General features: G+C 44.5%; 1 protein-coding gene across 2 annotated transcripts in view; it reads left to right on the forward strand.

Moving 5' to 3' along the window:
• ABCC2 (ATP binding cassette subfamily C member 2) overlaps positions 1-12,228 on the forward strand; it is a 63,247-nt gene that overhangs the window by 30,839 nt on the left and 20,180 nt on the right. For both annotated transcript variants that reach the window (XM_025991919.2, XM_072739753.1), the window contains 6 exons: positions 1,563-1,647; positions 2,343-2,409; positions 4,247-4,373; positions 6,270-6,446; positions 7,419-7,586; positions 10,632-10,812. In XM_025991919.2, coding sequence (XP_025847704.1) covers positions 1,563-1,647; positions 2,343-2,409; positions 4,247-4,373; positions 6,270-6,446; positions 7,419-7,586; positions 10,632-10,812 — 805 coding nt within the window. The remainder of the gene's footprint in view (positions 1-1,562; positions 1,648-2,342; positions 2,410-4,246; positions 4,374-6,269; positions 6,447-7,418; positions 7,587-10,631; positions 10,813-12,228) is intronic.

Here is a 12,228-nt window from a genome sequence, read left to right on the forward strand (position 1 = left end):
AGAGTGCACGTCTAGCTTCTGCTGGTGAACTTTCAATTAGAGACCTTTGTTTGATCTTAGTAAAGACCAAGTAAAGACCAAGACCAAGACCAAGTAAAGACCGACAAACTTGGAGACCAAGTTTGATCTTAGTAAAATCACAAGCTCTCTGAACCCTAATTAATCTGACTATAAAATGAGGATAATCATACCAATCTTCTCTACCTCACAGGGAGACAGTGCTTGTGAGAGCATTTAGTGAGATGATGGTGATGAGCCCTGGTACCTGGAACATTTTTAAGCCCCTTTCCAAGCCTGGTTTCCCCCACATTTTTCCAGGGCTTTGGGGTATTTATAAGCATTAGGGAAATACGGCACAAAGGGAAAGAAAAGACATTGTCTTGCATGAAGCTATGTAAGGGTAAAACTGAATGCAGTTCTTGAGCTTCGAGCTGTCAGTTTAGAGTTTAAGAAATCTTGGATGGGCCAGAGGCAGTGTCTGGGTCCTGCAAAGTGAGCATAGACACTGAGATGGACCAGGTACCAGACCTCAGGAGGACATTCATGGGACACGAGGTAGACTGGTGAGGTGGCCAGGAAGATGGAGTGTAGTGATATGCATTTACCCAGGCAGTGGCTGGCTCAGACCACAAGAGTGACCCCCCTGTCCTGGAGGGAGTGAAGAAAGGCTAACAGATTTGACTGATAGAGAAACAGCAGGCTCTTTTTAGATGCAGTTAGTTTACTACACAGATAACCAAAGCAAAATCAGCAGAGGTGTCCACTCCCTTCATCCCCGTCTCACAGGATGACCATGCACCCCCGCCATGTGGCTCCCTGTGTCTGAAGAGCTGATTGGCGCAGCAGCACCCACACAGTTTTGTAGCCTACAGCGGTGCTCAGGAGGGAGCAAGGCAGAGTCTGCTCCTTCAATAGAACCCGGGTGGCAAGGAGAAACCATCTTATGACAGGTTCCCTGGAAATAGGGAGGCAAGTGAGAAATGTCCTTGTAAAAGCCCCCGAGAATTCCAAGTTCTCATTGTTTCCGGAGACTGCAGGATATCTGCCAATGCTTGGGTCAGCTGTGGTTTAAACCTGGCCTATGTGGAGATGTGAAAGGTCACTATGGTGCCGTGGCCAATTCCTCTATAAAGAGTCCTAGTAGTGGCTCAGTTAGGACACCGGATGAGCCCAAGGCATGGACTCAAGTACAGAAGAGCACATCCAGGGCCCAGTTACCAAAACCAGACAGAAGTTAGGGTTTCGTCTTAGAGGAAGGCAGAAGACAGTTTCTGGAACCAGGTCCAAAGATTGGAGAGATGGCAAGAGAGTTGACCCCCAAGTTTTCTAAGGAGCTGAAACAGAGCATCTTAATTTCCCTCTGTCTCTTGAGGCTGAGGTGTGGATGAGTCTGTGGTAGGTGTCCAGAGGGTCCAGCTGTGGCAAATAGCAAATCATTGGCTAGAAACTCAGCAGGTGGACTGCTTCCACGTCCAGGGCTGATGGCAAAGTCAAAATCCTCTCCCTGCTTGTGCTTGTCATTGGATTTTTTTATTCTTCAGATCCCTTGTGTCCCTCTCTAGGCCAGCGTTTCCAGAGAACGCCTGGAAAAGTACTTGGGAGGGGATGACTTAGACACATCTGCCATTCGACGTGACAGCAGTTCTGGTAATGGATCTGAAGCTGCTCCCCAAGCTTAGCCACAGAGCTGGCACCTGAACTCAATATCTGGGGCCTCTTGGCGGCAAACTGATTGAAAGGGAGACCTGGGAGTTTATCCTGAAACCCACCTTTACATAATAAGCTTGCTGTTTTTACTTAAATTGTGCTTTCATTTAGAGCAGAGTACTTAGCCAGATTGCTAAACAAAGCTGGGCCAGCCACTCTGAGGATGAGCAGGGAATCCTGCAAAACATCTAGAAAGCAAAAGTCAGGATAGTGCCAAGCATAGGAATTGGGGAAGGTAGACTGGAGCTCTGAGGCCTGGGGGGCAGCCACAGCCAGAGCAAGCCATGGGTCTGGAGTTCAGGGAGCCGCTAGATTTCTATCTGGAGCTGGAATTTTTACCAGGATGCTAGGCAGCAGGGGCCCCGAGAACAGACCCAGAGTGTCTGCAAGTCAAGAGTCTGGGCTACTGACAAGGTTGGCAATTCAACAATCCAACAATCCAACCTGTTTGCAGGCCACTTTTGGTCTCAGCTGGGAGCTTTCCTTTCCCTCCTGTTCATGGAGGAGCTGGCGCCTGGCAGAGGGGATCTCAGGTGTTGCTGAAGGAAGCCAAGAGGGGGAAACACATGAGGGCTGAGAAGGAGCAGACACATGGGGCCTACAGCTCATGAAAAGAGGGGCCTTCTTCTCCACAGACAAAGCTGTGCAGTTCTCAGAGGCCTCCTTCACCTGGGACCAGGACTCGGAAGCCACAATCCGAGAGTGAGTTGCCCCCTTCCCACCCTGCTGTTCTTCAGAATTCTCTTTGCCAGCCCTGTTATTAGAAAGGTCCATGTAATAGGGCACATGTGCCCATGTTCAGGTAGAGATAGTGCAGGCTGAACCCCCGGAGGGATGTACTGACAGCAAAACCCCTGAGCCTCTTTCCCTATAATTACATCTGCCTCTCTACTGTCTTCCTGTGGGACACATACATCCTGCTAAGGACCCATGAAGACAGGTATTCCGGATTGTGGATGGAGGTAGTGCAGTGTTGGGAAGTGGCCTCGGGCTCTGGGTACAGGAAAGGATACATCCAAGAATCTGAAATCAATTTAAGTTTATTCACTCACTCAAGAATAGTAACCAAGAATATGCCTTCGTTCCCCACAGTGAGCAATGGGAGCCGCCTCTAACTAAGATTAAACTTGAGATCCAGAGTTTTACATCTAAAAAACCCATTTCCACATCCCACCTCCTCTGCCCTTAGCCAGCCCTTTCTTGCCATGCTGCACATGGATTCCTTATCCACAGTTCCTTATCCACAGTTTTGCTTTCTGTGGTTTCAAGTTACCTACAGGCAACCTTGGTCGTCCTCTCTGTAAGCAGATGATCCTCCTGACAAATAGTCAGAAAGTCAGTAGTAGCCTAATGCTAGGTCACAGTGCCTACGTCATTGATTCACTTCTGCTCTGCACATGGGCATTGTCACATCTTGAATCATCAGAAGAAGAGTGAGTACAGTACAATAAGAGAGTAAAACCACATTCACCTACCTTTTATTATAGTATACTGCTATAATTGTTCTACTTCATTAGTTATTGTCATTAATCTCTTCCTGGGCCTAATTTAGAAATTTAACTTTATCACAGGGCTATCTGGATAGGAGAAAACCTAGTACCTGCAGGGTTAGATACACAGCATATACCCAGCTCCACTGAACATAGCACACACGATACACCAGGAAGCCTGAGCAGGCCACATCTTTCTTCACAATCCAGCGCATGTAATCTTCCTGTTGCACCTAGGATTTTCCAAACTTCTCTCTTATTCTTACAGCCTTTGATATGAATTCTGGAGCTTGCCCCAGGATGCACTGGGGCCAGAAGCCCCTCCTCTGAACCCTCTCAACCTGAAAGCCTCCCTTTGCAGAGAGAAGTCTAGACACAGCTCCCACTTTCAGCTGAACTTCTTTTAGATGTATACTATAGCAATAGGCAGATTCAGAAATATTGTGAGCAAGTTCCTAATGTTCCAAATATTCTAGGGACTCAAAAATAGGTGGGCACAGAGTTGCTAGGAGTCCAGCCCAGTGTGTGCCCCTCCCCAGCAGGACACAACCAGATCTCCAGAGGGAAGGGGCAGGGAATTTGTGCTTTTTTACAAGTGCCCCACTGAATGGCTATTCTCATTGAACAGCCAAGTTTGGGAAACACTTATCTATTCCAACCCTGTTAGTTCATAAATGGAAGTCCGGAGAAAGTGACTTTCCAAGATCATACAGCGTAGCAGTAGAGTTGAGACTTGAACTCACGTCACCAGATTCTCATTAGGTCTTGTCAATGGTACCATGTTGGTGCTAAGAGAATTATTCCAGTTGAAACTACACTGGGACAGACAGTTTGTAGATAGTTGAGTAAGGGTTCACTCTCTAGCCCTTTAGAGCTTAAAAAAAAAAAAGATATTAAAGAAGCACTTCAAAGTCTTCTATATCCAAGACAAATTTTCCAGTCTTGTGGGTAAGACTCAAACCAGACTTAACATGGATAGTCTGAGAGGTGGCCTGAACCACTCTTGAATAACTGCCCTCATCTCCTTCAAATACGCTTCTCTCTTTCAGTGTGAACCTGGACATTATGCCAGGCCAATTGGTGGCTGTGGTGGGCACTGTAGGCTCTGGGAAGTCTTCCTTGATGTCAGCCATGCTGGGAGAAATGGAAGATGTCCATGGGCACATCACCATCAAGGTGAGAGAGGATGCCAAGAAGAGTTCTGACATTCAAATGTGGACCATATAGCACTGAGGAAGAGAATCTGATAACCACTGTTGTTTTGCAATAGGAGGGGTCTTACAGACATTTGGTAGACTTGCAAACTAGATTCTTTGCCCCACTCCACACATATACTCAGACCCAAGGGTAGATTCTAAAAATATGCATTTTTAATGAGGTCCCCGGGTGATTCCTATATGTGTATATTTAAGTTTGAAAGCTGTTAAATAGAACTCTTCTTCCTTCAAAGTACAGGCAATTCTGCTTTATCTGTGTTTCTAAAAACATCATTAAAAACTTACATAACTGGGCAGCCCCGGTGGCGCAGCGGTTTAGCTCCACCTGCAACCTGGGGTGTGATCCTGGAGACCCAGGATCGAGTCCCACATCAGGCTGCCTGCATGGAGCCTGCTTCTCCCTCTGCCTGTGTCTCTCTACCTCTCTCTTCGCTCTCTCTGAATGAATAAATAAATAATAAGTCTTAAAAAAAAAACTTACATAACTTTGTAACCAGGGTACCAACAAAACCAATAACAATAATAGCAATTAAAGCAGCAGCACTGTAACTGACACTCAGCATCACAGCTAATCCTGGATCCCCTGCCTTCTCCTTTGAGAGCTTGGGCTTCGAGGGTACTTCCTTCCAATACCAAAATTTGATATAGGGTGTAGATATCTTCATCAAATTTTTTTAACAGAAGAAAACTTTTCATAATGTCCTCATTAGTACTCTCTGCTTCCCCAGAGTTAAATTTAAGGGAAATTTTATATATTTAGAATCATTTAACCAGCCATCACTTGCATTAAAAAAAAAAGGCATGTCAATAGATTTTTTTAAGCTTTTTTCCTTAAGATCTTTGTATCTTGCTAAGCGTTTCTTTTTTAATTATGAGAAAGCTTGCCCCTGATTGCTTGATACTGACATGCTTAGAAAATGAAGAATTAATGCTTCTTCTGCATTATACTGACCTTATTCCTTAATTTACCAGTCGCTTATGAGCTAGTGTACATTAAATAGACACACAGTAAAGCAGAACAGACTCTACAGATTAAAATCTGTTTCCTAACTCCTTTTTAAAAAATTTATTAGAAAGAGAGTGTGAGTCCAAGTGTGCATGTGAGGGGGGAGGGAGAATAGTAGAGGGAGAGAGAGAATCTCAAGCAGATTCCCCACTGAGCACAGAACCTAACCCAGGGCTTGATTTCAAGACCTTGAGATCATGACCTGAGCCAAAATCAAGAGTCATATGCTAACTGAGCCACCCAGGCACCCCAGTTTCCTAACTCCTTTTAGGAAGCTTTTTCAAAAAAGTTTTTGAGTATAGTTGACACACCATGTTACTTTAGTTTCCAGTATATTGGGAAGCTTTTTCTTGCTAACTCAAAAGCGAGCCCATTCTCAAATACAGGCCTTTGTCAGGCTCCATCTCTCATTGGACATGATCTGCCTTATGCATCAGCCAGGCACCCTAATTCAAATATCTTGGTTCTTCCTAAAATACCATCTATATCATCCCCCTTATCAGTGTTAGCCCTCTCACCAGAGTCTTAGGAAACTCACTGAGGTCAAACTAAAGCCCTGTTCTAGAAGTAGCATGTGCATTCATCCCCCAATTTTTAGGATCATGGCTAGGAAGTAATAGTAAAAAAAGGGGGGGGGCAAATATTTAAGTGGTGGATAGGATATAAAATCTTTCTCCTTGGTTGGTGCAATATATACAAGACATTTATAAATATCAGATGCTCAGTCAGCCTAACATTGATTTTCTTCAAATCTATGTTCTGGTTTTTCCTCCCCATCCTGCCACTCCTTCCTTAAACTCTGTATTTCTGGAGGTACAACTGTCACATGGTCTGATCCTTCCCATCTAGGGCACCATAGCCTATGTCCCACAGCAATCCTGGATTCAGAATGGCACCATAAAGGACAACATCCTTTTTGGATCTAAGTTGGATGAAAAGAGATACCAGCAGGTGCTAGAAGCCTGTGCCCTCCTACCAGACTTGGAAGTGCTGCCGGGAGGAGACCTGGCTGAGATTGGAGAGAAGGTACTTTGGACACCAAGAGACCTTAAAGGGTGAAGAAATAGCAAAGATTTTTTAAAAAATGAGAATGGTGAAGAGGATGGAAGTAGAAGAGCTGGCCGGTTTTGGTAGTCAGGTTGGAACAAATACCAGAAAACCAAGTTTATGCAATATTTGAAACTTAAAATTTTGTAGCTGGAAGCAAATATCAGAACTGTGTCATCTAAAAGAATGCTGATGAGGCTAGGACCTGAGAGGTTAAGTAACCAGTGCCTGGCCCAAGGCTGGCCTCACAGGTAGAGGAACAGCAGAGACAGGACCAGAGCTGAGAGGTTCTGACTCTACCTCTTGATATGAGTGAAGCCCAGAGGAAGGTTCCAATGATCTGCTTCACACACTTAGAAATTTAGTGTGAATGATTTTTTTCAGCTTATTAAATGCCTTTCTTAAAAATAGATTTTTAATGATTATACTGTATCCATTATATGGTCACAAATAAATACACATTTAAGATGTTTTTAACCTTCCTCCCTATTACTAAAAATGAGTAGAGTAGTCTTTGGATGACAAGGATCTTCAGATATTAGAAGACTTTATTAGATATAGACTCCAGACATAGATCCGGAATGATTTTGTTAATCCAACATACATTTACTGAGTACCTACTATGTGCCACACACTATTTTCCATGCTGGAATTACATCCATGAATAAAATAGAGAAAATCTGCCCTAGTATAGCTCTACATTCCCATGGGGCAGGAAACAAAAATCATGAGTAAATCATACAATCAAAAATGGTAATTTGGGCATACATTTAATTATTGGGCCTGAAATAATTTATTTGAACCAAAGTTATTTACTTGTATAAAGAAACTTGTAAGGTTTTAAAGTCCTCGATACCTTTATTGAAGCAAATCTCTTTCTTTCCCCTCCTTTAGTCTCTGTGAGGGTGGAACTATGGAGTAGTGCTTAATAGAAATTATTTTCTTCTTCAGGGTATAAATCTTAGTGGGGGTCAGAAGCAGCGGATTAGCCTGGCCAGAGCTACCTATCAGAATTCAGACATCTATGTTCTGGATGACCCCCTGTCGGCTGTGGATGCTCATGTGGGAAGACATATTTTCAATAAGGTCTTGGGTCCCAATGGCCTATTGAAAGGCAAGGTGAGAAGTTACATAAAGAAAAAAACAACAACATTGGGGTGGCAGTAGGGAGACACATCTCCTAGGACTGCTGCGTGTCCTGAAGCAAATTTTCTTATTTACCTGTCCCCTAGGTTGCTGAGGAGATACAGTGTCAGAATTGGTCTCCCAGGAGAGGACCCAGGAAAGCTCCCATCTTGAGGTCCTGGCTTATGCTGGAACTGGTTAATCTGAGTCTTGGGGCTCTGACATTTGAGCCTCTTAAAATGATTGATTGTATTAAAAGGCACTTTGAGACCTGTAGCATAACAACAAATATATTTGGCCTGTGTCTCCATTTCCTGACACAGGGCTCCTATCTCTTGGAATTTCCTGAGTAATACTAGGAGATTTTTGTTCTTAAACCTAAAGAGTGGCTTACGGTACGATGCCTCCATAGCCTTAGGACAGGGCTGTTGAAGAGAAAGCCCAGGTGATAGGTGGGTTAAAACTTTCAGCCCCACCTACAAACCTCTGGGGGAGGGAGAGAGGAGCTAAAGACTGGGTTATAAAAATTTATGACAATGAAGATTCAGGGATGCCTGGGTGGCTCAGCGGTTGAGCAACTGCCTTTGGCTCAGGGTCTGATCCCAGGGTCCTGGATCAAGTCCCACATCCAGCTTCTTGTAGGGAGCCTGCTTCTGCCTGTGTGTGTGTGTGTGTGTGTGTGTGTGTGTGTGTGTGTGTGTATCATGAATAAATAAATAAAACCTAAAATAAAATGAGATTCAGAGGGCTTCTGGATTGGTGATCTTGTGAAGGTGCTGAGAGGATAGCACAATTGGGTTATCCAATTGGTGCACCCCACAGGTGCACCCACACCACCATGCACTGCCCTGTGCATTTCTTCCATTTGACTCTTCTTGAGTTGTATCTTTTACAACAAACTGACAAACATAAATCAAGTGTGTTCTGGATATCTATCAACTATTCTAGCAAATCACTAATACAAGGAAGGGGCTTTATAGCTAGTTGGTCAGAAATATGGGTGGCCCAAGACTCACAACCAGCATCTGAAGTCAGGCCAGTCTCATGAGACTGAGCTCTTAAACCGTGGGATTTGTGCTAATTCCAGGTAGTTAGAATTGAATTGAATTGAATTGTTGAATACCTACCTGATGTCAGAGAATTGGCTGGTGTCAGAAAACCTCCCAGAGGACCCAACAACTTATGTTGCTGTTGGAACATAGATCATCCTCATGTATTAGAGCTATGTTCTAAGATACTTCCCTGGAACCTTTGCAGAACATAGGAATGCTATGCCTGGAAAGGATGACTCAACCTGAGCATAAAAATAAAGCTGACATTTCTTGAGTATTCATTATGTTCTAGGCCTATGCTAAGCACTTTGATTATGTTGCCTCATTTGGCTCTCACAATGCTCCTGTGAGACAACAGATAAAGAGGTCAGAGCAAGTCACAAGAGCTGGTGGTAGGTGAAGACTAGGCTTTCCTTACCATGGACAAGCTAGCATATTTGCCCTGATGCAGTGGGCTGAGTGGGGGAGGGGCTAACAGAGCCCCTTGAGGATTTGAATGTGCTCCTCACCAACAGCAAGGGTAGAATGATGGCTGTCAATAATCTCTCCCTCAGCATCAGTCAGTAAAACTCCATCTGTGTTTGGCCTGTTTCTTTCACCTATCCTCTGATTTAACTGCTGCCAATCAGAGGTTAAGTGGGCTGCTGTCCCACCGAGGCTCTTTGCCACTCTTGGATCAGTGAGTCAACAGGAACTCACTCTCCCTCCTATTCCTGGTGCTGGCTCCTGTCCTTAAGGCCTTTTGGCTCTATTCATTCATGAACTGTATACCACCCTATGACTGGTCTGTGGCAAAGACTGAGCCTGCACAGATGAAAAGATCTGGTCTCAAGTAACATACAATCTAATGGGAAGATATACAGAAAAGCAAACAATAATATCATAATACAAGAATTATTATAATGGCAGTCTGTGGAAACTACAGTAGAAGCATCAGAGGGATACCCAAGTCTTATCTGAGGACTCAGGAAAGGCTCCCAGAAAAGCTGAGATTTGGGGGATGAGCATTTCCTGGGTCTTCCAGATAAGAGGGATCTAGTCTCTATAGAGCTATGAAGTAGAGAGAGCAAAGGCAGTGGTTTGGGTTATCTCTCCAGAGGCCCATTTCAACCCCATTGCTTCTGTCTGAACTGCATTACTGATCCATGAGTGTTTGTCTTTCTCCAACTGGAGTCCTTATTTTCAGTAGTCGGTGTGGTTTGCAAACAGACAGGAATACAAGAGATGCCCAAATCTCCCATACCACAGAGGGCTTGGACTGAAGACAAGGTTTTATGTCCCTACAATGTCTCTAATGTGCTAAAAGAATCTGAGCAGCTCTTGTTAGTTGAAGTTGGTTAGCTGGCTAGCTAGTTATTAGTTTTGTATGCATCGGTTATGTTGACAGGCTTTGATCTCAGGTGACATTCATAAGCTCCCAGGAAGCTGGAAGAATGTGAGTGGGCAAACTTCTCTGTCCCTAAAGGAAAATAACTGAATATATCCAGGATATAGACTCCAGAAGGAATCTCCTCCTACACACAGGGCCTAGTGTTAGGATGAGGTGCAGGGAAGGAAAGAAGTAAAAGAGGCCAAGTGGTCAAGGCTACATCTTAAAACAGGGCCCTATATGAATTAAGTTGATGGCTTGCTCTTAAAAAGAAAAATGAGGGTATCCCTGGGTGACTCAGCGGTTTAGCACCTGCCTTTGGCCCGGGGCGCGGTCCTGGAGTCCCGGGATCGAGTCCCACATCGGGCTCCTGGCATGGAGCCTGCTTCTCCCTCCTCCTGTGTCTCTGCCTCTCTATCATAAACAAATAAATAAATCTTTAAAAAAAAAAAAAAGGAAAAATGAAGGAAGATAGTAGACCTTCTGGGTAGTTAGAAGTTAGCTACCCCATAGTCAGTGGAAAGTTCCTTTCATTTTTAAGAGCAAGCCAAGGATGGTGGTGGACAGAGGGTCTCACAGAGAGAAGCTGGTGGTACAACATACTGTTGTTTTTTTCAGACTCGACTCTTGGTTACACATAGCATTCACTTTCTTCCCCAAGTGGATGAGATTGTGGTTCTGGGGAATGGCACCATCTTGGAGAAGGGATCCTACAACACTCTGCTGGCCAAGAAAGGATTGTTTGCTAAGATTCTGAAGACATTCACAAAACAGACGGGTCCTGAAGGAGAGGCCACAGGTATGTGAGGAGGATTGGAACAGGATAAAGCTTGGGTATGGAAAGGGTAGGAGTGATAAACTGCTATTTACTTTCTGAACTATTCAGTATCCAGTGAATTCGACTTGGAAGTGAATTACACAGAGATCCAAAATCTGTTCTTTCAGTATTTTATGTCTCTGTAAAAAAAAAAAAAAAAAAAAAATCACACATAGCAACTCTGTGTCTGAGCCAAACTGGGGGTTCATCTTGCTCATAGGGTCTCTGACATGTAGTCAACGGACACTAGAAGGGTATGACTGAAGATTCAGGGTGATTAGCCTTGTGGAAGAAATGCTAGTGGCATCAGGGACCCCCTTTTACGGATGCTGTGCTTCTATGGATTCAAATCACACATCCCAGCCCACCTACCCTGAATCCACTAAAACCACTTCCTGGACAGCTTCTGGGCTGATACTAATAGCATACTACAAAATTCTAGATAAGCCCTAAGAAGGCATCTTGACTAATACACCAATAACACTGGGGGTTTTAAATGGGGAAAAATCAGGGCAGTTTGCATGGTCTCACAGTATAGTACAGGAATAGCCCCTAATACCACCACCGCTGGGGTCACCAGTTAGTTCTAGTCAGCAGTGAAACCCTGATCCCTGAGGACTTTCCTTTTATTTTTTTTTTTTTAAGATTTTATTTATTTATTTGACAGAGAGCGAACAAGCAGGGGGAGTGGCAGGCAGAGGGAGAGGGAGAAACAGGCTCCCCGCTGAGCAGGAAGCCCAATGTGGGGCTCAAACCCAGGAATTTCAGATCATGAGCTGAGCCAAAGGCAGACACTTAACCAACTGAGCCACTCAGGCACCCCCCTGAGAACCTTCTCAAAAATCTGCCATCAGTAGTCCTGTACATAGTTCTTGGTATCTGCTTCAGATAGCAGTCACCAGCAGGAAGTCAAGCCTGAGAAAGCAAGATCTGGAGGGTGCATTCCAGAACTCAGTTGGGAGAGGGAGTAGCTATAAAGCCTGCAAGTGGGAACTCATGCAGGCACTGAGGTCAGGAAATGTGATGGTTCAAAACCACCCTGGGGAGCACAAAGGATAGAAAGAAAAGCCTAAACCAGTAACTCTGTAAGTGTCGGAGGGATAGGGCAGAAACAAAGAACAGGATGATGTGGGTGACAGGGATTGGCAGCTATCTCAGGAGGCTGGGGCAGGGGAACTGGGAACCAGCAGAAAGGAAAAGGTCAGAACTTCACGTCAGGCTTTATGTACTCTAGGGACAGGCTTGGAGAAAACTGAAGTACCTGCCTGGGGAGCAAGGGTCCCAAGTCAAAGGGCAATGTCTGATGCTGGATTCCCCTGAGTTACTGCTCAGTTAACCACATCACCATGACCTGCTCTGACAGTTTCCTTATGCTAAGGTTAAACTTTTTTTTTTTTT

The sequence above is a fragment of the Vulpes vulpes genome, chromosome 15 (genome assembly GCF_048418805.1).
Source record: "Vulpes vulpes isolate BD-2025 chromosome 15, VulVul3, whole genome shotgun sequence".
Taxonomy (NCBI): Eukaryota; Metazoa; Chordata; class Mammalia; order Carnivora; family Canidae; genus Vulpes; species Vulpes vulpes.